The sequence below is a fragment of the Strix aluco genome, chromosome 26, assembly GCF_031877795.1.
Source record: "Strix aluco isolate bStrAlu1 chromosome 26, bStrAlu1.hap1, whole genome shotgun sequence".
In the NCBI taxonomy this organism is placed as follows: domain Eukaryota; kingdom Metazoa; phylum Chordata; class Aves; order Strigiformes; family Strigidae; genus Strix; species Strix aluco.
Genome location: NC_133956.1, coordinates 7,985,258 through 8,008,212, shown reverse-complemented (window position 1 = coordinate 8,008,212; position 22,955 = coordinate 7,985,258). Strand labels below are relative to the sequence as shown.

The window sequence follows — 22,955 nt, the reverse complement described above, 5'->3', positions numbered from 1 at the left end:
GGGCGGGGAGTGGCGGGGCCGCCGCTGCCATGTCCGCTGCGGGACGCGCGCCCGGGCCCGGCTCCGGAGCCGCCTCTCGGTAAGAGCCCGCTGAGGGGAGCCCGGCCCGCGGCTTCGCGGCCCCCTCCCGCCCCCCCACCCCCGCCCGAAGCGCGCTTCGCCCCGCGGAGCCCCCCCCCACTCCCCCCCACCCCCCGGGGCCCAGCGGGCCCGAGCTCTCCTCGCCTGTGAAGCGTGTGCTCCCGGCGCGGGCCCGGGCAGCCGGCGGCGGGCGGCGCTGGGTTACAGACCCTCGGCCCCGCAGCGCGGCGGGGGGCGCCCGGCAGTGCTGGGGCGTCAGCCGCTGCCGGTGGTGCTGGGAAGAGCTGGGAAACGGCCAAAAGGTGCAGAAAGACACTCCCTGAGTCCCCCAGGTTAGCTCCGGTGAGGAGGAGGGGCTGCCGCGAGGTAACCGGGAAGAAGAACTCGCCCTGGGCCGCGCCCGGGGCTCGGGGGGCTGTGCACAGGGCCAGCAGCGGTAGGTGGCCCCGGCTCAGGGCAGCCCAGCTCGGACTGGGTTGGCTTTGCGAGGAGACAAACACATCAGCGCTCCTTGGATGGGCTGAGTCGCTCACGCTGGAGCTTGTGCAGACAGGTCCAGGAGGAGGTGTTTGGGCTTGGCAGGGCCACGATCAGACGGGCTTCACAAGCTGTGCTGGATGCGGATCAGCTCTGCTGGACGTTCCTGGTTCTGGGAATGCTGCACAGAGTTGCCGAAGCTTTATGTGGAGCCAGCTCAAGCACAGCACGCCTTACTAGTTTGGTTTCTGCGCTGCATGGTGTGGCTAAATTGTTTCCAGACTGGAGCTAGTCCTTGATGTGACATAGCTGCAGTAATTCAGATGGAGCATCGCACAGAAAAGTCTTGGTAGACTTTGCTTTCAGTATGGAGCTAGCTCTGCTTCTGTGATGCACTCCATCTGTAGTGTAGTAACTTCCAACAGGTAATTAAAAGTCAACCATACTGATTAAGATAAGATTTTACGATTATCTGCCTCTGTTGTTTGTTTTCCTTCAATTTTGTCTGTTGCAGATTATCTTAAATTCATGATAGTGAGTAAGGTTTTGTTGAGAAGCATAGCAATTCACCTGCCTCAAGTCACTGTTTTCATTATAAGCTACTTTTAAAAATGCGTGAAGATAGTGGCTTCCTCAACCCTCAAAACTACTGACCTATCAGACTGCACCTGTCATGTTCTGGGTTTTTTCTTATCCCTTCATGGTGCCAGACTTCTTACTTGCACAGTCCTGCAATCCAATTTTTGCCACACAAACAATGATACGCTCTGTGTCTTAAAGGGAGCTGAGGTTAAGGTCTCAGGGTTTACAAGCCATTAGAATTACTTCACAGTCTTTCTGCAGCTTTTGCCCCCCTCTCAGCTCTTCCCTGCAACCTCAGCAGCAATTTTGGCACCCTGGTCACTGTGTATTGTTGGGTTGTGTGACAGATTTGATTGAAAAACTGTGACTTGCCCATCACAGATGTGTGCCATAGCTGTAATAATTCCCGAGTAATCGGGGACTTCGGGAGGATTTATAGCTTCTCAAAACTTTGCTCTGTAAATATCCAGATGTTGAATGAGTTTTGGATTGAATATGTCAGAGCACACCTTATTAAATGGGTTTCCATGTTTTGTGTTAATGGGTTGGAGTACCTCTACGGCAGATTAATGTATGATTTCCTAACTTTCATGTACCAAAGGGTGGTTATATATGACTAAACATAAAAGCAGATAAAATATACTGGAATATTTTAACTGAATGAAAAGCCTAGCAAGTAGTGTGTTCCCGTGTGTAAGTCATGTTATGCGTAAAGATTCAAGGCTTAATGCAGGTAATACCTCATTGTGGACATGAGTAACTCAGTGCCTGTATTTTTAGTAACTCAGTGCCTGTATTTTTAGTTATCAGAAGTAGGTTTGGTTTTTTTTTTTTTCCTTCCCTGCAAGTCTGCGCTCTTTTTTTTCCCTGAAAGGTGCTCCTAGAAAATGGATGTTTGTTAAAACTTGTGCTGGCTCTGCAAAACCCTATGATCGAAAAAGGACCTGTCAGGCTGGAGACGTGCAGGAAAGTTCTGGGGCGTTAAATGGAATCACCTCAGAATTTAACAAATGGTATTTTATGTATGATCTTGTACCAAGCAGTGTCTACAGACAACCCACCTCCAGGCAGCATCGTCTCTTGCAGCGGTTCCTGAGTGTTTTTGTCACCTAAACCATGACCAGTGGCACACACTGGTTAGTCATAAGTTGAGGAAGGTCTTTTTCAGCTTTTTCTTGCTTTGTCTTATCCTTAATTTATTCTCTTCCTTTCATCCTAATTTGTCTGGAAGTTTTTCCTTTAATTGGTTAAAGGGCAGCAAAACAAGCCTCTCTCCAGCGGCCCCTCTCCAGCACTGACTCAAGGATAGTTCTTGCAGAGGAAGCACTCCAGTACCTGAGGGAGTGACTTCAAATCCTTTCTTCCTTCTGGCAGCCGCTTTCAGAGCTTCAGTGAAGGTGGTGCTGCAAGGGTTCAGGTCTCATCCTAACGTGTTACCCAAACCTGATGTTTAGGAGAGTGCTGTGAGCAGAAGACACAGCATGTCATAGCAGGCTGCTCAGTGGACGGTGTCATTTTGATCCACAGCACACCACGCTGCTGTCTTGTCTTTTCCAGGTTGTCACCGATCAGTCCTGTCACTGGGCAATATAACTAGAAAACAAGCTTTGTATTTACAAAAATAATTTAGCATTGTGATGAAGCTGATTGGGAACTTTTTCTGTCTCTTAAATAAACTTCCGGGGTTAAAGTTACGGCTAGTCTCATTTCAGAGGTGACTGAACAGTTCTTTGGCTCTGCAGAAGCTGGGTCTCTCCTGAGCTGAGACCCATCTACAGAGCTCTTCTCACATCCCAAGAGCTTCTTCCGAGTCTTGAAATTTGTGTTGTTAGGGTTTGAATACTAACAGTGCTGTTTCTCTGAGAGTCACCAACTGGAAGATAACATAAAGCGTACAGCAGCTTTAAACCTTAGGTGATAGTTCATATTTCTGTAAATATCGTACTATCATATGTAATTCCATTTTGAAGATTTTTTTCTCATGCAAATGTCTTTTCTGTGACAAATTTTTTTCCTTATTCTATTTGAGAGAGCTTAGGAAATTTTTCCTTAAATATGATTAAGATGATTGGGGTAAAAAAATGCATATTCAGGACCAGGATCATTTGAAAAAGTAGGTGATTATTCTTCAGAGCAGAAAACAAAGTGGCAGCTGTTTTCAAAACCACGTGGAAGTATTCTGTAGTAGGCTCAATTACTGGTTCCCTATCAAAATTTCCCCATGCTGCTTTTTTGGTAAAGGCATAGTTGTTCTCATACGCGTATTGGGGAAAATACTGTCACAGAAGACAACCCCATTGGTTCAAGGCTTTGAACTTTAACACAGAAGTCTGGTCCCATTTGCAATAGATCTGATGTTTTCTTCAATACCTTTATAAAAGCTCTTGAAATTTCAGAAGCTGTTGCCTTGATTATTCTGTGTACTTTAAATCCCCAGTTCCTGTCCATCTAGAACTTTTGGGTTATAGGGAGGGGCGCTGCCCTTTCTAAAAGATAAAGGGTCTCAATAGGGACTACTTTTTTTTCTTCATTAGCTTGGCTGGTATTCTGGAGAACTGTAAAGACACACATGGTTTAATTCTTCTTTTTCTACTGTATCATATTTTTTTTCTATCCAGTAGTTAGCTGTTATGCCAAGACTGCTGCTATTTGATCTTTCTGGAGATGAGGAAAAATTCATTCTTCTGGCTTAAAAAAAAAAAAGTTACAAAATAGTCACTCTTGCCTGACCTGAAGACAGCCAAAAAGTCCCCATGAGTCAGTGATACCACTGCTGTCAGCATTTTAAAGTAAGATAGCAAAAGCAGTTTGACAGTTCTCTGAATTATTAGTCTGTGTAGTAGTTTTCCAGGACCTAAAGAATTTAACTTTACACTGAAGAAAAAACAGCACCAAGTTGTTGAGTAAGTTTCTCTAATCTCTGAATGAAATTACCTTTTTTGTTGATGCTGTTATAAAAACCATATGTAATTGGTCTTTACTGAAAGTGTTAGTTCTTGCTGAACTACTACCAGAATCCAGTGTATATCGTGCAGGTTCTTTTTCCAATGATGGAAGTAAAAAGTGGACTAGTTCAAGAGAGTTTTTGGCAGACTCTGTTAGCTGGAACAGGCCGAAGTCAAAGATGACAGCTCTTTGGGGAGTTTCTTCATGTTGACAGATTTTGGAGCTAAAAGGAAGCAGAGAATACCGTGGACTGTGCTTTCTCAAACGTATGTTAAGCAAGAAGATACTAATTCCTTGGGCTGTCATTTAGCCTGAAGGCACGTGTCATCCTGCTGCTTCTGCCGAAACTTCCTCCGTGTTAGTCACTCACTCGCCCAGGGCCCCTGGCTTCCCTGGGGATGGGCTCGTGGTCACGGGTGACAGAGCTACCAGGGCTCCCAGAGCTGGGGAAATGAGCTGTGCCTGTGTTCCTTGGCCATCCCAGTTGTCAAATAAAACTGATTGTAACTTAATGGAGTGTAGGGTTAAACAGTCATTGATTACAACGGCAGTAGTTTGCATAATGTGATTCACTGTGCAACTGGTATCGGCTAAAATTAAAATACACAATATTATCACTTGCCACAACGCAACTAGTTACAGATATCTTAGTAAAACGATGACCTGGTCATTCATCAGTCCGCATTCATTTTGTGTTCTAGATTTTCTACAATCATCAGAAACTTCAGAACATACAGCACTATATTTGCTAGGATTTATTGGGTTGGTTAGGGATTAATTCTTAATGAGAAGGTCTGAAGAATATGTGTTAGAGCAATGAAGATATCTTCATGATCTTGTTTGTTTTCTCCTGGAAACTTGCACATACCAGAAGGTTGGAGAACTTGGTTTACATGATGCCTGAAGCAGTGTAATTAATTTTCTTTTTTCGTTTTGTTTTGTTTATTTTTTAAGTATTGACCAGAGAAAAACACACACACTGCGGAAAGGTGCAGACGTGAAGTTTGAGTCTCTTCTTGTGACCACGGTTGTGTGAACCCTGAAGTCTTATGCTTTTCTTTATCTTGCCTCCTCTTTTTTTTTCTCTCCTTAAAAGCTGTAACTCGGGAAATGCAGTAAGTTTAAAAAAACCCAAACCACAAACCAAAAAAAAAAAACTCAAAACCCCCTTGATGGCTCTCCATTAATCTCTCTTGTTGATCTTTGTAATATGTGTAGTTGCCATTTGCTTGAATCTGGTAAAATAGTCTGACAGACCCCTGTGGATCAAGAACAATCTCAAACAAAGCTTCTATCTTAATGAAATATCAGACCTTTCCCGCTGAGTTTCCTTTGTCCAAATCTTTGGTATGTGTTGTCCTACTCCTTTGGGGCCTTCAAATGATTTTTCTGTGTATGTAGCAGAAGTTGAACATGCATTTGGTGACCCTGTGATGTTGCTGCTTGTGAATGAACCCAGAGGCTCACTAATTGCAATAGTGAGTAGTAATTCATGGTGGGTTACTGAATGCATTGCTGTTCTATGTTTAGAAGAAGACTTGAAAGAATGCAGGGAGCAAAAGCTATCTTTCTCTGTAGTAAAGAAAAAGTTTCAAGTAGGACAGGTTGAAAGACTGAAAGCTTATATCACTGCAGTTTTGTTATCTAGAAATATATTTTTGTTTTCTGGAGAAGAGAGTTGTTGAGTGGAATGAGTCATTGTTTTTAGAAGTTAATATATTTGAGTATTCTTGAACTGAAAATATTTTGTATGGGCTAAATATAAAAAGTTATGTAATGACTAGACTGGCAGTTAGATAATTCAAATAAATAATGACATGAAAGAGAAAAAAGGAAATGGGAATAGATGGAAAGACAGCAGGGAAGAGAAAGGAAATCTGTTTTTACTGTGAAGGTTTTGTTGTCCTGGCTGCAGTATATTTTGAGGATTGTGTAGAAACTTTGTACTGTTTTTGTGCATTTGAATGTAGCTTTTTTACTTATTGTCCTAATCTGGAGCATAGGTGTTGTGGTTTAACCCCAGCCGGCAACTCAGCCCCACACAGCTGCTTGCTCACTCCCCCGCGGTGGGATGGGGAAGAGAATCGGAAGAGTAAAAGCGATAAAACTCGTGGGTTGAGATAAAGACAGTTTAATAGGAAAAGCAAAAGCTGCGTGCATAAGCAAAGTAAAACAAGGAATTCATTCCCCACTTCCCATCGCAGGCAGGTGCTCAGCCATCTCCGGGACAGCCGGGCTCCATCGCATGTAATGGTGACTTGGGAAGACAAACGCCATCACTCTGGAAGTCCCCCCTTTTCTCTTTCATCCCCCAGCTTTATGTGCTGAGCATGAGGCCATGTGGGCTGGGACATCCCTGGGGTCAGTTGGGGTCGGCTGTCCCGGCTGTGCCCCCTCCCAGCTCCTTGTGCCCCCCCAGCCACTCGCTGGTGGGGTGGGGTGAGAGGCAGGAAAGGCCTTGGCTCTGTGTAAGCCCTGCTCAGCCTAACGAAAACATCCCTGTGTTAGCAACACTGTCTTCAGCACAAATCCAAAACACAGCCCCGTACTAGCTACTATGAAGAAAATTAACTCTATCCCAGCTAAAACCAGCGCAATAGGTAAGCTAGAAGCACTCACAGAAAATAACAGCCCCTCTTCTTTTATAAAAAATAATGCATGACATACTCAGGATCAGCTCAGAGATTCTTAGGTTGCATGTGAGTTGGTCACTAGTAGCACATGTTAATTATGATTCTTACTGAAAAGGACCTGAACTAACATGAAAGAAAAAGAGAATTGGGAGAAAGAGATCTTTGGGGTAGATCTGGAAAAAAAGTCATCAGGCATTTCTTTAGCAAAATTGTACCTAGGAGAGGAGATGAGGCTTCCGTTTGTGAGATGTTTGTTCTTACTTGAAAGTTGACTGATCTGCCAGGAGCAGAGCAGGAAAAGGATTTTGCCAGTGAGCTGGAGCAAGAAGTAGTGACTCTTTTACCATGTAAGTCTGTGTGTGTTTGATACCTGTTGGTGATGCCAATTGTAAGTTCTGGGGTTGTTGAATTCCAAGTGGAATGTGTTCATTGTTGTTTGGGGTGATTTGTGACACAATAGTTGTAGATATTGTAATCATATAAATTATTTTAAAGTATGATTAGGGATTTTATTTGATGGTGATTATGGAGGGCTCACCTCACGGTTATGTGCTGTGACAAGCGTCTCTGAGATGCAGGGGAAGGAGGATTTCACTGGGCCTGCAGTAGTGCCAGGGTACCAGTGGCTCAGAAATGGTGGGGTAGGGTGTATAGTGGAGATGGGCACTGTGCGTGAAGGATTTTTGTAAAGGGTAACAGCATTACAAACACAGGAAAAGAGAAGCACTATTGGGTCTGTATGGGTGGAAATCCCAGAGCTTAAATGTATCACTAGGATTATACTGTCAGCCCCTGGATCAGGGCAGTGGTAGTGACCAGGAGCTATTGATCAGAGAAACTGCAAATCTGGGAGAGTTACAGTGGGAGATTTCAACTACCTGGACAGAGACCAGTTCTGTGCCTCATCAGGAGGTGAGGTAGAGAGAACATTCTTCTAACTCAGTAAAGGACTGCTTCCTACAGCAACCAAGTTTAAACTGACAAGAGAAGCTGCTTTTCAGAGTGTCGTGGTGCATAGGACCTGCTTTAAGCTTGTAGTGGGATGGCTTATAGCAACCACAGTACAATTAGGTATAACTGAGTAGAAGGGGACAGCAGACAAATCCAGCACATGCATATTCAATTTCAAGAAATATAAATACCTAAAAATGAAGCAAGTAGTTTAAAAATCCCCCAAACCATGAAAAGATCTGCCCCAAAAGTGAGCAGCCTGCAGGGAGCTTGGAGTCTGTTCAAAAATTACTGTGTCAGAAGCCAAGATATATTGTTTGAAAGTGAACAAATTGCACCCTGCCCTCCCCCCCCCCCATTCCTGCATGGCTCAATGGGAAAGCTCAAAAAACATAGTGGGGAAAAGATGAGCATGGCAGGTGAGAACAGGAAAATCTGTAGCATAGCAGATTCAGTGTAACAGGAGAATTAAAAAGGGCGAAAAGTAAGTTGGAGAGCACCTTGCACAGGGGGTTCAAACGAGTAGTAATGCAGTCTCTAAATCCATCAAGAGCAGGAATCCAGGTAGGGATTGTGTGGGACTGCTCGGTGACCAAGGGTGATGGAATGGGCACCTGGGGAGGGTAAAGTGTAACAGAGAAGCTCAGTGAATTCCTTGTTGTCACTGTTAACTACTAACAATGGGCTTTAGAGGACATGTGACTGACTTCCAGCAGTAAGATCTTAGAGTTATAAAGGACAAAATCACTGCTTATCGGAAAATACAGTCCGTTGGAAAAGAGTCAGCATGGCTTCTGTAAAGGGAAGTTCCACCTTGTTAATAGACCGGAATTCTGCAAGTGCATGGGTAGAGGGAAGCAACAGATATAATCAAATTTTCATAAGACATTTGACAAAGTTGTAGTTAAGAAGCTAAGTTTCCCCAGGCTTGGAGGAGAGGTTCTCTGTCAGTGGAAAGCTGGTGAAAGCATTTGGACTGCAGGGACCTCGTGAGGTGGCCTCCTTCAGTCTCCTGCTCACAGAAGGTGGGTTGCTCAGGGTCTTGTCCACTGGGGTTTTGAAAATGTGCAAGGGTGGACATTTCACCACCCCTGTGGATCACTCTTCCAGGGCGGGCCACTCACATGGTGAATAAATTTTTCCTCACATTGAACCAGGGTTTTCCTTGCTGCAATTTATGACCATTACCTCTTTCTCTAGGCACTTGAGATGAGTCTGGCTGTGTCTTTTCTATGATTTTTTTTAGCCTAGCTTGAGAAAAGCCTCCATTGCTGCCAGGACTCACAGCTGACTCACGATGAACTTCTTGTCCACCAGCATCTCCAGTTTCTTTCCTGCATAACTGTGACCTCTCAGTTTGCTCCCAGCCTGTCCTGTTGCATGGGGTTGCTCCATCCCCAGGGCAGCACATAGCACTTGCCCTTGTTGAGCTTCACAAGGTCCCTGCCAACCCACTGTTCTAGCATGTCACAGTCCATCTGAATTGCAGTTCTGCTTTTCAGGCTTTTGGACTGCACCCCCCAGTTTGATCTTATCCACAGGTTGTTTTTTTTTCTGACCCGATGTTGTGTACTGTTGCACTGGTCATGATGATGTTACTATTGTGTCCACTGTCAGCTCTTGTAGGTAGCTTTTTGTTACCAGTCACTAGCTAGATTGTAGACCTGTAATCACAGTCCTTTGTACCTGGCAGTCCAGACAGCTTTTCATCCACCATGTTGTCTGTCCACAGTTTATACCCGCCCACTGTGGCTGCAAGGATGCTGAAGGACTCTGCATTACTCAAATGAGATACAGAATATTTATAGCTCTTATTCCACAGAACAAATCATTTCACCAGAAAGGGCAGTCGGGTTGGCCAGGCACCATTTACCTTTGGTGGATCCATGCTTCTTGTTCCTAGTTGTTTTCTTGTCCTTCATGTGCATGTGAGTGGTCTCCATGTGGATTTGCTTCATAGTCCCCTGAGACACTGGGGGGAGACAGGCAAGTCTGACTGGCCTGTATCTCCCTTATTGCCTGTCTCGAAGGTGACATTTGCCCTTTTGCAGTCATCAGTCACCTGCTGGATTGATATGATATTTCAAAAATGATAGAAAACAGCTCCGTCTCCATTCTATTTAGTTTTATGTAGTTGTGTACATCCAGTTTTCTTAAGGCAGTCTCTAATTTCATCTTTCTGTACCATCGTTAGTGTCCGGGAGCAGCAGGGACACACTAGTCCCTAAGGGAAGGGGTGCGAAGTGTGGCAGCAAGGCAGGCAGCAGCAGTGGCCTCACAGCAAGGGTGCAGTCCCTCAGGGCCCATGGGACAAGCTGGACAAGCAGGTGATAGCTGGTGGCCATGTTAAGGCCAGAGCCTGGGTTGGCAGATGGACCCACAGTGAGGCAGCTTTGCAGTCAAGCTGGGAAGTCAAGTTTGTAGCTCAGGTGGGTACCAAAGGTGAGAGCTGCAGCTTAAAAACAGCTCCCAAGGCAGGGAATGGAGACCTTCGCTGAAGCCTCCAGTAGAGCTTTCTGGAAAAGCTGTCCCCAAGGTCACCAGCTGTATTATCTTGGCCCTGAGCCCAGGTAACCAAACCCCCCGGGAGCCCTGACAGGTGGCACTTTCTTCCTCCAAGCTCTGCCATGAGGCAGGAGGACTTGGGAGGCCTAAGAGCAGACCTTGACAATAAAGCCTGAAGCAAGGAAGTCATTGACTACCTCAGCCATTCCTGTGTCCTTGCTCAGTTGATCGCCTGCCCTGCTCTGCATCTGACCAACATATTTCTTGGTCTTTTGCTGCCACTGTGCTCACAGGAGCCCTAGAAGCCCTTCTTGTTGCCCTTTGCATCCCCTGCCAGATTTGAGCCAGCCAGGCTTCTAATCTCTGCATGCTTCATCAGTTCTGGTGAAGTCCTCACATGTATCTGATCTTTGCTTGACCTCCCATATGTTTCCTTTTTGAGCTTAGTCAGAAGTTCTCTGCCCAGCCAAAGTGTCTTCCTTCTGCATCTGCTCATTTTCCTGCGTGTTGGGGTGGACTGTTGTCTTGTGCTTGGGGGAAGCTGTCCCTGAGGATCAGCCATCTCTCCTGGGCTGCATTGCTCCTTCAGGCCCTCTCGTAGCACCGTACCTATCAGATCAGTCTCCTGAACAAACTGTAATCTGGCTATTCATTTTGTTTTCTTCTGGGATCTTGAACTCTTACCATGTCACATCACCACACAAAAAAATTTCTTTGATGCATTGAGAAACCTGGCTTTTGTTCGCCCCACTGTGTTGCTCTCACAGGGGGTATTGGAGTGGTTAAAGTCCCTCTTGCAAGCTGTGGTCTGCGATCACAAGGTTTCTTCAGCTGTTTAAAGATTCACTTCTTGACAGCGGATATCACGATACTCCACTTTTGGGTACCTGTGCAGGTCTGTCCATCATCCTGTAGCGGAGCTGGTTTGTCTGAGAGATTTTGTCACCCTGCCTTACATCTGCTGTTCCCTACGCGGGGATGGAGCAGGTGCCTTACAAAGGGAAACTGAGGACTGGGCCTCTGAATTGGAGAGAGAAGGTAATGAAGGTGTACGGAATCCTGTAGGCAGGGGCTGTGCTGAGAGCAGAGCTGCTCTCCCAGTCCTGCCGTACTGGGGCTGAAGGTGCTCGGCAGCTAATTACTGTAAAACAGCGAGAAATTCTTTATGCGGCAGGTCCGTGCGCTGCCCTGGGCGGCTGTGGGAGCTGCCGACAGCTCCCAGTTCAGAGAGGGATGGGACAAATCCGTGAGTGGATGCTGGAGGATGAGGCAGGGATGTCCCCTCTGTGGTGCCACGCTTGTGGCTGCTGGAGGGGCGTGTGGTGGGGGGTGGCCAGGCTCACGCGCTCCCCGCGGGTGTCATCTGCGGACGGCGCTGGGCTGGGTCGTGCGGCCCGTTTGTCTGACCCGGTCGGGTGTTCCTGTGCTCCCACCTGCTCCTGCCAGCAGGACTGATGCTGTGTGAAGCAAATGGTGTAGTAAATCCACTTAATTAAATCAGTGCCTCTTTCTGAGAACCTGAGCATTGAACACTTATCATTTAAACTGTTTTTTTCCCCAGTAAAAAATCTCAAATATCCAGTACTTTATTCTTTCTTTAATATTTTTGAGCAGGTTACTCTAGCAACTGTTGTTGCTAAGACACAAATAGCTACAGATGTTCTCAGAACTGATTGCACCTTGATAAATACCATGGCTGCCTCTAATGCAAAATAACAAAAGAAATAAGTAAATTTACTGCAGTCGCAACCTTTTTAATAAAATTATAGTGAAAGTGGAGTACTGAAACAGTTTCTCTAATAGAACTGTAGATTAATTTTGTGGTAGCCTCTGGTGGTAGCTGTGTGACTATTTTATATGTATTAGTGAAATCTTTTATTGAAAATAAAGTTTAGAGCTGCATAATGTAAACAGTTCCTTTTGTGTGGTTAATATGATGCAGATTTGCTGTCTGTTACAAGATTAAATATTTCAGGAAATTTTTTTGTTCAGGAAATCTATTTGAATATGTCTGAAGTGGCTTCTAGAAATTAAAGGCAGTATGCTTTGCTCTTTGAAAAATTGTTTTAAAAAGCTATGAAGAGAAACAACATTTTTTTTCCTCTGGAGCTGCAGCTCTAGACATTTGCCACCCATTTATCGGTTATCTAAACCACAAAAATGTATGCGAGCCGTAAGATACAGGGTATCTTATCATTTGTGGTCTTCGGAAAAAATCCGTTAAGTCTCAATGCAAGTTGAATCCTCGTGAGCAGAGGAGGTAATCGAATTTTCTACTTTTCTTAGGTTTACATAAATTACTGTGCTTTGTTTTGCAACTAAAAGGTTAATAGCAGTTTGTGTTCTTGTGCCATGTGAGCTATGCGTGTTAGACCTAACTAGAAGAAATTGCCGACTTGTTTCTGGACTCAGTGGGAGTTGTTTTTCTCAAGGGTGAAGATGTTATTTCCAAATTTCCCTTTTGTGAAAACAGTTATTTTCCCCATTAAAAATTTCCCTGCTGTGTTTCAAAATCAAATTATCTGAATTGCATAAGAACTGGGAAACCAAGCTGCGTGTGTGTCACTGTTCAAGCGAGTGAACTGCAGACAGCCTTAACGTTGATAACCCTTCAAGGATTTAAAAATAACGTGAAAATTCCTATTAATGAAACAGGCGTTGCTTAGGGTAAAACTATATTTGTATTACCACATTTAATTTCAGTAATTTTCTCACTTTATAAATACTGCACATTTTTTTTTTTCCATTTTAAGATTAGGACATTTTAACCAAACCATGATTTTTCAGTCCTAGAGGACTGTGTTTACAGGCTTGTCACGGCCACCCGTACGTTCAAAAATAGGGCATACAGTCTGCCTTCCCTGCAACTTTTACAGTGTTTTATTCTGAGTCTTCCTCAGTTGATAAAGAAGGGAAGAGAGCACACCGAGAGGGAGCAGTAAACAGTCCAGCAGATCTCATGGCAAAGGTTTATTCTTTGGTATTCTTCACGCTATTTTGCAAATATCCGTGCGTGGTGTGTGTGCGTGCCTCGGTGTGTGGGTGTGTGCATGAAGAGTGAGAAAAAACGAAGAATACCAGAGTAAAAGTCTTTGCAGTGAGATCGGCTGGATTTGTTAAAGATACGAAATCAGCAGACCGGTGTGTAGCACAGCTTTCATTTTGTGAACTCTGTTCTGTTTTTTTTAAACGGCTGCTCTCTGCTGCTGAAGAAGAAGAATAGTAGAGAACTGTACTTGTAAAAGAGGTGGATTTAACAAAATTAAGCTTGAGATATGGTGCCTTGAAGATGGTTTTTAGAGGATATTTTTAAGAATTGTTTTGGCTAGCAAGACTGTTGTCTGAGGAGTTGATTGTTAGTGTTAGAAGCAGGATTTGGGGGTATCACAATTTAAAGTTAAAAACCCGAGTTCCTTTTCCCTCTTACTTTTTTTGTATTTTCAAACGCCGGAGTAATGCACCTATTCTCATCTGCTTGGCAGTGATGGGATGACTGTCGGATACTGAATGTGCAACCTTAATAGGATAGTTATAAATTAATTTGGGAGCACCATGGGAAGGAAATCATTAATTGTGTTACTTGCAGGTCTACTTGTGGAAGCAAATTATTTGTATTTAGTATTTCATTCCTTAGTGGACGAGGAAAGCTAAATGGGCCCCCCCTCTTCTGCTCACCTCTGCCTTTATTTGCACGTTATTGGAGTTGCATTAGTGTATTAAATACTGCAACTCCCTTTTCTTTAAAGGTCGTTGAAGTATTTTGAGTTTGCATTCAGACTCACCAGATAGAACATTTTACACACACAGGCATCTATTTACTCATTCATTTTGTTTGCATCATCGTGATGGTACAACATCACGAAGAATTTTCATTATCTTGTTTCTGCATGAAGGAAATATAAATGAAGCTTAGTGCACAAAATCATTCAATTCCTCACAGCTCCTTAAGGGGCTGTTTTATTACGCAGACCAAACTAGGAATCAGGCTGATGCTGTTGTTTTCCATGATTTTTAATCAAGCTGTTTAAAAACAAAATGGGAGAATCTTCAAAACTTTAGAGAATGCCTGTTTTTGTGAAATCCTTACGAGATCCTGTAGGCAGTGGGCTGGATTTGCTTGCTTGATGTAGTCAGAACACAGTTTGGCTATGTTGAATACCAAGTTGGAAATATTTCAGCAGCTTGGCTGCTGAAATATTATCACAGTTGGATATAAGAATGCTGAGATATGGGAAAGGATAAAATTGTAAAGAAACCTTCCTGTGGAACAAGGAGGTGATACCCATACACCCTCTCCCACCTTGATGTGCAGGGTCATGGGTCACTGCAGTGTGGGAGATGGCTGATAGTGTATTCTGCCTGAAGATTAAAACTTAGGTCATAAACCTTCAGAATAGAAAGCACTTGGTAGCTGTGCAGCGCATAGAAATGTCAGTATGTGTCTCTTCTCTTTTCACTTTTTGTGTTTATTTCTTTGGGTGTTTTTAATTAAATTTTTGGAAAAAAAGGGGGTGAGGGGATCCACCACATCCCACTGTGCCGAGTTCTGCTCTGCTCTGAAAGAAGCCGTTTGTCACGTGGTGAGTGGCACAGAGTAAAAGCATATTGCAAGGCAAAACCCTGCTCAGGTCGGGTGATGGCTTACATCGCTTTGGCTGCGCTCTCCAATCCCATGTGTGTAGTGTAGCTGCGTGGGACAGATTACCACAAAATGCTCCACTGGAAGATATGGGAAGCTTAGACTCTTCTTCTGCTTAATTCATATATTCATTGCTATTCATGGGAAGGTGCTGGCCCTTGAGTAAGTAAGAAGTAGAAATAACTGCATGGATTACATTGTTATACATACAAAATATTATGGCTACTGCCATAAAAGACAATAAAAAAATGTTTCTATAAATACTTTAGCAACAAAAGGAGGGATAAGGAGAATCTTCATCCTTGACTGGATGCAGGGGGAAGCATAGTGACAAAGGATGAGGAATAGGCTGAGGTACTTAATGCCTTCTTTGCCTCAGTCTTTAATAGTAAGACCAGTTGTTCTCAGGGTACCCAACCTCCTGAGCTGGAAGACAGGCAGGGAGAGCAGAATGAAGCCCCCATAATCCAAGGAGAAATGGTTAGTGACCTGCTACACCACTTAGACACCCACAAGTCTGTGGAGCCAGATGGGATCCACCCAAGGACACTGAGGGAGCTGGCGGAGGTGCTCACCAAGCCACTTCCCATCATTTATCAGCCATCCCATAATGGGGGAGGTCCCAGTTGACTGGAGGTTAGCAGATGTGATGCCCACCTACAAGAAGGGCCAGAAGGAGGATCCGGGGAACTACAGGCCTGTAAGTCTGACCTCAGTGCTGGGGAAGGTTATGGAGCAGATCATGTTGAGTGCCACCACACAGCACGTACAGGATAAGCAGGTGATTGGGCCCAGTCAGCACGGGTTTATGAAAGGCAGGTCCTGTTTGACTGACCTGATCTCCTTCTGTGACAAGGTGACCCACTTAGTGGATGAAGGAAGGGCTGTGGATGGTGTCTACCTGGACTTTAGTAAAGCCTTTGACACCATTTCCCTCAGCATTCTCCTGGAGAAACTGGCTGCTCATGGCTTAGAGGGGCGCACCCTTTGCTGGGTGAAAAACGGGCTGATGGCCGGGCCCAAAGAGTTGTGGTGAACGGAGTTAAATCCAGTTGGTGGCCGGTCACACGTGGTGTTCCCAGGGCTCAGTACTGGGGCCAGTTCTGCTCAATATCTTTATCAGTGATCTGGACGAGGGCATCGAGTGCACCCTCGGTAAGTTTGCAGATGACACCAAACTGGGTGGGAGCGTTGATCTGCTCGAGGGCAGACAGGCTCTACAGAGGGATCTGGACAGGCTGGAGCAATGGGCCAAGGCCAATTGTATGAGGTTCACCAAGGCTCAGGGCCGGGTCCTGCACTTGGGTCACAACAACCCCCAGCGGTGCTACAGGCTTGGGGCAGAGTGGCTGGAAAACTGCCCAGAGGAAAAGGACCGACAGCCGGCTGAATATGAGCCAGCAGTGTGCCCAGGTGGCCAAGAAGGCCAACAGCACCCTGGCTTGTGTCAGGAATAGTGTGGCCAGCAGGACTAGGGCAGGGATCGTCCCCTGTACTCGGCACTGGTGGGGCCGCACCTTGAATTCTCTGCTCAGTTTTGGGCCCCTCACTGCAAGACAGACATTGAGGTGCTGGAGCACGTCCAGAGAAGAGCAGCTGGTGAAGTTGGTGCAGGGTCTGGAGCACAAGTCTTGTGCGGGGCGGCTGAGGGAACTGGGGGGGTTTAGTCTGGAGAAGAGGAGGCTGAGGGGAGACCTTATTGCTCTCTACAGCTAACTGAAAGGAGGTTGTAGTGAGGTGGGTGTTGGTCTCTTCTCCCAAGTAACAATCTATCCAACAACAGGAAATGGCCTCAAGTTGCACCAGGGGAGGTTTAGGTTGGGTATTAGGAAAAATTTCTTCCCCGAAAGGGTTATCAAGCACTGGAACAGGCTGCCCAGGGAAGTGGTTGAATCACCATCCCTGGGAGTATTTAGAATACTTAAGGACATGGTTTGGTGTTGGACTTAGCAGTGCTAGGTTAATGTTAGACTTGATGATCTTAAGGGTCTTTTCCAACCTAAATTGTTTCTATGATTCTATTATTTTAACTTTCTGTTTAATAGATATAATTTCATTGCCCTAGCTAAAGCTTTGTTCTTAAGGAAATAGTGTCTATTTTAAAGTAATATAAAACCATATTCAAACTGCTTTTTTTTCTAATCAGTATAATTACTGCTTGCTGGTTTTATCACAGTATCCTTGACTTTAATTATTTGCAGCTTGAGAGAATAATTGTTCCTCACCCGAAATTTTATATTCAAAGCCAAGGCAGATGGGCTTGAAAAGAACAGAGTGAAAGTAAATAGCAGTCTGGCCCGATGCTAATAGCGGGTAGCTTTCAGAAGCTATATCCATAGTATCTAGTTCGAGAGAGTCTGACCAAGCTAGACCTTGCATTTTAGGATTTTTAAAACGGGATTTATTGCAAGAAACTGTACGTAGCTTGCCAGGGCTTTTAATAGGGAATTATTGGCGTAGCGATCTCGTGCAGAACGGAAGGCAGGCAACGGGTCAGCGCGATTCTGCAGCCCGTTCCTCTGCTTTGATGCCTTCTGTTTTGAAGTTTAGATAATGTGTCTCCGTAAATGGAGCGAGCAAAATAAAATGACATGCAAAACACCTATCCTTGATATTTTACGTTGTTGGTGTTCTGTGCAAGTTGGAGTTAAACCAGGATGGCTATTCAAAACAAGTCTAGATTAAATAAAAAAATGTTTAATTCACATATTAGAAAATAATTTTCATCAGGTAAATAATGAAAACCACTCCATAAATGGAAAAAAATATGGTATTTTGCTGGTTTTCAGAAGCATAACACTGGACTAATTTTTCTGAACATTTCTTTCATTGCTGCAAATCATTTGATGGCTTGTTGCACACTCAGTTACATTTTGTAATGGTTTTTCTCATTCACAATCCCAGTGGCCCACAGAAGTATTCTCACGGCCAGAATCTACTTTTCAGCCCTCCCTCACACAAACACAGAAATATAAATAGATATATAGATGGAGAAAGTGAGCAAACCCCAGCTGCCCCTAAAGCTGTTAATCACTGATCTCTTCTGAGGTTAGCAAGCATCAGCCCCCCTCGGGAAGCTGTGGCTGTGCACGGGACAGGGAGCAGGATGGACGGCAGTTGTGTGGGAACCCCCTGTCATGGGTGCAAATGCAGCAATTTGGACTCTTTATGGAACTGAAGATATCGAAGATCTGCTTTGCTATCTCTTCTGTTGCTGTCACTTAAGTCTTTAAAATGTTCCGTAATAGAAACTGTGTGATAAGCTTCTCTGAAGCACAGTCGCCTTGGGTTTTATACAAGTTAAAAATCTAATTTTGAGATTTGAGGTGCCACCAAAAAAATAAAAATGTGTTGTTTATCTTTAGTTTTTAAAAATGAACTCTGTTCATGGCGAGCTGCTTGCCGAGTAAGCTGCTCTGAGGTCGCTGAAGCTGAGCAGGTGCAAGGCGCTGGGTTAGTTTTTTGGAAACCCAAGCCCTGGGCAGTGCCTCGCTGCGCACCTCTCCTCCCGGGCGAGGAGGTGGCTTACAGCCCCCGGAGGGGCTGGGGCTGGCCGGAGGGCAGGCTGTGCTGCCCTGGGGTGTACCCTGCCCAAGGGCTGGGGCCGGCTGGTGGGCAGCGGGGGGGATTAGCCATGTTGGAGGGTGCTGTTAGGGAAACGGCTGCTCCTTCGCGTGCTTTGGCGCTGAAGCTGTCGGCGGCTTCACTGAGCCTCTGGGTGCAGGAGGAGGCAGGCAGGCAGCTCTCCTCCCCGGCTCCACGCTCACAGGGGGAATGGCAAGGAGAGGGTCTGGCCCTGCTCGTGGTAAAAGTGCTTTTCGTGCCTGGCCACAAGAAAGCATGTGGCAGCTCTGCAGGAAAGCTTGGTGGTGGGGTGGGTGATACAGGCTGAAAGGCTGCGGAGCCGTTTGTGTAGCACTGTGACTTCTGTCCTCTGTTTTGCCAAAGTGAAACTTAAATAAGGTGGTAAAATTATGGTTTCATTTACTGTGGCTGTTGCTGAAAAGGGGCATCCTGCTGCCCCACTTGCGTACTCAGCCTGTTCCCCATCCTGCTGGCTCCCCCCAGCACGGGGCTGTGTCAGACCAGAATTGATCCCACTTAAAACAGCTTAGCAGAAAGGTTGTGCTTGGGTGCCTTTTTTTTTTTTTTTTTTCCTTTCTTTTTCATCGGAAGGTCAGATCCCAGATCCAGACTGCTGTTCAGCCACACAAATGCTTTGGTGGCCACAAAGGAAGGGGTGTCAGGTGAGCAAGAGTGGGTTGCTGGAGGCAAGGAGGGGCAGGAGCTCTTCCTTCAGCAGCAGCTTAAACTGTTTGTGGTGTAGGAGGCCTTTGCTGGAGAGAGACCCTGTCCCTCCTAGCTAGTCAGGTGTACCAGTTAAGTCCATCCCTTTCACCACAAATGCATGCTGCTGCTTGTTCTGCCTGCTTCTGTGTAACAGCAGCTATGAGCACTAGGTCTTTGTGAGCCGTCTTCTGTCCAAGCTGCAGTGTCTGGAGGCATGGGGTATTCTCTAGAAGAAAGCGTGAAGCCACCCCAGGTCAAGTTTTCACTTGCCATCTAGACAGGTGGTTACTGCTCATCTGCTTTGGTTCATTCATTTCCAGGTGCTACAAGATGCCCTACTCATCTGGGAAGAGAGTTTTGTTCGCAAGGGTAACTAACATATTCTGATGAGACTCTGGGAATCTTTTTGTCTTTCTAATTACTTAGATCCTTCTCAAAAACAAAATTAAAGAACTGCTCACAACTTTTAAACAAAGCATGGAACGGGAAGTTACCACTCTATAGATCAAAATGTAATGTGAAATCTTTTTCCGTACTGAAGAATTTAGTTTGGGATTTTTCTAAGAAATTACACAATGAAACAGTGTCAAATAACAAAAACGAAGGACAGGGCATAGAATAGGACCCGCTGGTATCAATTTCAAATATTCTTGCTGTTGGCCATTGTATTTCTATGCTCCTGTTCATAATCTTTGAATGCCACAATTTCCTTTCAGTCCTGATTTTTCTCTGTTACTCCTACAAAACGTAAAAAGGAAATAAACTTTTACATTTAAAATAAAACTGATTAAAACTGATGGAGGAAAAAACAGAATGGTGACAGTAATAATTTATTTTGTATACTTTCTTGTGTGTGGTGTGAATAGAGTAATTTCAAAAGAACCTGAGTTATTGAACAGACTTACTGTAAATTCAGTTGATTTACAGTTAGGGCAATAAAGGTAAGTAGGTTTGATTAGGGGAGGCAGCCTTGGTAAATACTCAAACCTCCATGAAATTCTACCGGGGCATATACAATACACCCTGGCATGTAAGACCTTCACCTGTCCTCAAATAAGAAATCCTTTGTGTTTTCATGGTTAATAATAAATTATTCCAGGCTGCAGAACATCCCTGTGCTCGGCACGTGGTGCTGCACCGCAGGCTGGCTGCACGTGCTAGGAGTTTTAAGTAGGTCTGGCAGGGGCCAGGAGGAGAAAATAGCATTTGTTTTCAGGACACTGGAAAGTTTTTTCTGTTAACTTGTTTAGTCACTTGTGTGGGGACAATTTCATGATGTGAAGGTGCCTGAATGCCCTAGACAGGATGGGAAAACAGAAAGATATAAAGAAGCACCAGGTAGACATCCTTTTGCATTTCCACTGAGATTTACAGCAAATCTTTCATGGCTGTGAAAGCAGGAATAGCTTGTACCTCAGGACAGAAAGTCACTGTATTTCATTTCTTCCAAACCACGAAGTGTTCTTCAGCATTTCTTCTAATCTCTGTAATCTGCTAAGGGTCTGCTCTGGGTGCAGTAATGCACACATGTGCGGGTGGAAGAAACAGCTCTGCTGGGGTGGAAGAGGAGGTGCCTGCTTGCTTTTGGTGCAGTTGAGATGGAGCTTGTCTGAAGAAGTTAGGGTTTGTTTTTAATAAACTGGCTCTGAAATGGGAGGGTGAAAGAAGAGCAACCGAACGCGTAGGTCATGCTGTTCATGAACACTGGTCAGACAGAGGGGGAGCCATGGAGGACACATACCTTTATCTTTTGCTCAGCAAACTGCAAAAATTAATCAGGTTGTGAAAGTAATCTGCAAAATTCCCTTTTCATGGTTTTAAAATCCTGGGGAATAGCAGCTCTTTGGTACAGTACATAAAATCTCTCTGCTAAATGCTACTGGGTTACTTAGCTTCCAAAATAAAACTTATTTTATAAATTCTCATCAAACTTCTCTTTTTGAAAAGTGAAGTTGAAATAATAAACTCCTTTTGTGAATTTGGCAATAAACTACTGCACGTAAATACATTTGGGTGTACAGTCTTGTCCTGATTTTTTTTTTTGTTCGTTATATAAATGTTCTAAATTAAAACAGGTTAGATTGAATCACGCTGTTTACTGACCTAGTAGACCAGACTTGATCATTTAAAGTGTCTTTAAAATCATGGTGCACATGTCTGATTGATACATTAGCTTCTGTAAGTCAGTATGGTACAAGTAAATGATGTAGAAATGTGCCACGTGCGTGAAAAAGTCTGGATCTTGAAGCTTAAAACTAAATCCCTTGTTTATGAAAACTTTCCGTATATGAGTTTCGTCTTTTACTTGGGAGATGGCAGCACGAGTTTAGAAAGCTTGTGGGTGGAATATATAACAATTAATGTTCTCTGATAGCCTAAATGATAAGCCCCCCAAAAAGTACATAAAGCTATGAACACCTTTTTTTGACAGACTTTGAAGACTGCCGAGGAACACACGGTTTGAGTCATTTAAGCATTGAAATAGTAATACCCATGGAAGAGCCACAAGACTTACCCGAACAACCAGTAAGTACATTTTAAAAGGCTAAAAATGAACATATAAAATGAATTGGTGATCCCACAAATTCAATATATAGTTATTTTAATGAATAATGGAAAATAAGGCTTATGCTTAGTATATTTATCTAGAGGTGAAAAATCATTTTGCTCTTAGTAAAACGTGTTGTACATTTAATTTACTATAATCATACAGGCAATAGTAATAAAAGGAATAATTATGTATGCTTAAACTCTGTAATGTTTCTATGTAAGATAATTACTTGTTATGATCAGAAAACAAGACTATTTCAAGCCTGTTCTAGAGAAACTAAAATTCACTATTTTAATGGCAGAATCAGCACGCTGATTATTACAGTGTATATAGTCTTTAATTCTTCTTGTGCTTGAGATCTTGAAAAGGTCTCATAATCCATCATCTCCATAGGTGGAAAGCACTTTTTAAATTCTTAATTTAACAGTGTGTTTGAGTAAGGAAGCATGTCTTAGGTTAAAAATTGCTGTCCAGACATCTAACATATTTGCAATATTGTCTGTATTATCAGTAACTGATAATATCATGTCACAGAAGTTTTGGGTAGAGGGATTATTAATACAGTGTGGTATGAGGTTAGATTTGTGTATCTAAAGCCTAATAGCATAGGAATTAAACAAAAAAGTATTAATGTTATATTCTCAAATTAATCCTGATGAAAAATTAATAAGAATTGCCAAGTTACCTTCAGAGTGAAGCTTATTTTAATTTTGGAGACCTCTTAAATGCACACAAAACCAGAGTAATATGCTGAGGGCAATTTGGTAATGTTCTCATTGAAAAGATTTTGATGCTTTTTTAATGTGAGAATTTTATGTTCTTCAGTTAACTAGTTAGAAAATACATTGTAATGTCATTTATACAATTTTTGACTTAGGAACAAAGTTGAATGAAATGGAAATGTAAATTTACAGTTGTTCAAAATATTGCTTGACACAGCATGCAGATTATGTGCCCGAGTCGGTATGCACAAAACGCGAAACTAATCAGTAAAGTACATAATTTGAACTCCAGATATTTGTAGGATTTAAAAATTAATTAAATGTGTGTGTTAAAAAGGAAGTATCTGCAATGATATCCTTATATAATGAAAACTGTCTTTATAAAATTTTATTCTTTAGGGCATGAGAGACAGAGTACAGCTAATTTTCAGTACATGAAAGCATCCTCTGTAAGCAAGTTCTGCTGTAATTTTTAGCTGAAGATTTTCTTGGTAATTTCTTTTAAGTATTTTGTGCCAGTCAGTTATCCTGAGACAGAATATGAGATTATATTGATAACAACTAGTGAGGTGGTATTA

The 22,955-nt window shown here is 43.7% G+C and overlaps 1 protein-coding gene across 7 annotated transcripts in view; it reads left to right on the top strand.

Annotated features, from left to right (window-relative positions):
• The window catches only part of EYA3 (EYA transcriptional coactivator and phosphatase 3), a 62,863-nt gene continuing 39,908 nt past the window's right edge, over positions 1-22,955 (top strand). For 2 of the 7 annotated variants that reach the window (XM_074807239.1, XM_074807240.1), the window contains exons 1-2: positions 353-423; positions 21,536-21,630. In XM_074807239.1, the coding sequence (XP_074663340.1) occupies positions 21,598-21,630 (33 nt within the window). In that variant the 5' untranslated portion in view covers positions 353-423; positions 21,536-21,597. Of the gene's footprint in view, positions 80-296; positions 424-21,535; positions 21,631-22,807; positions 22,827-22,955 lie in introns of those variants that run through there. The other 5 variants (XM_074807244.1, XM_074807242.1, XM_074807248.1 and 2 more) reach the window with 4 other exon arrangements.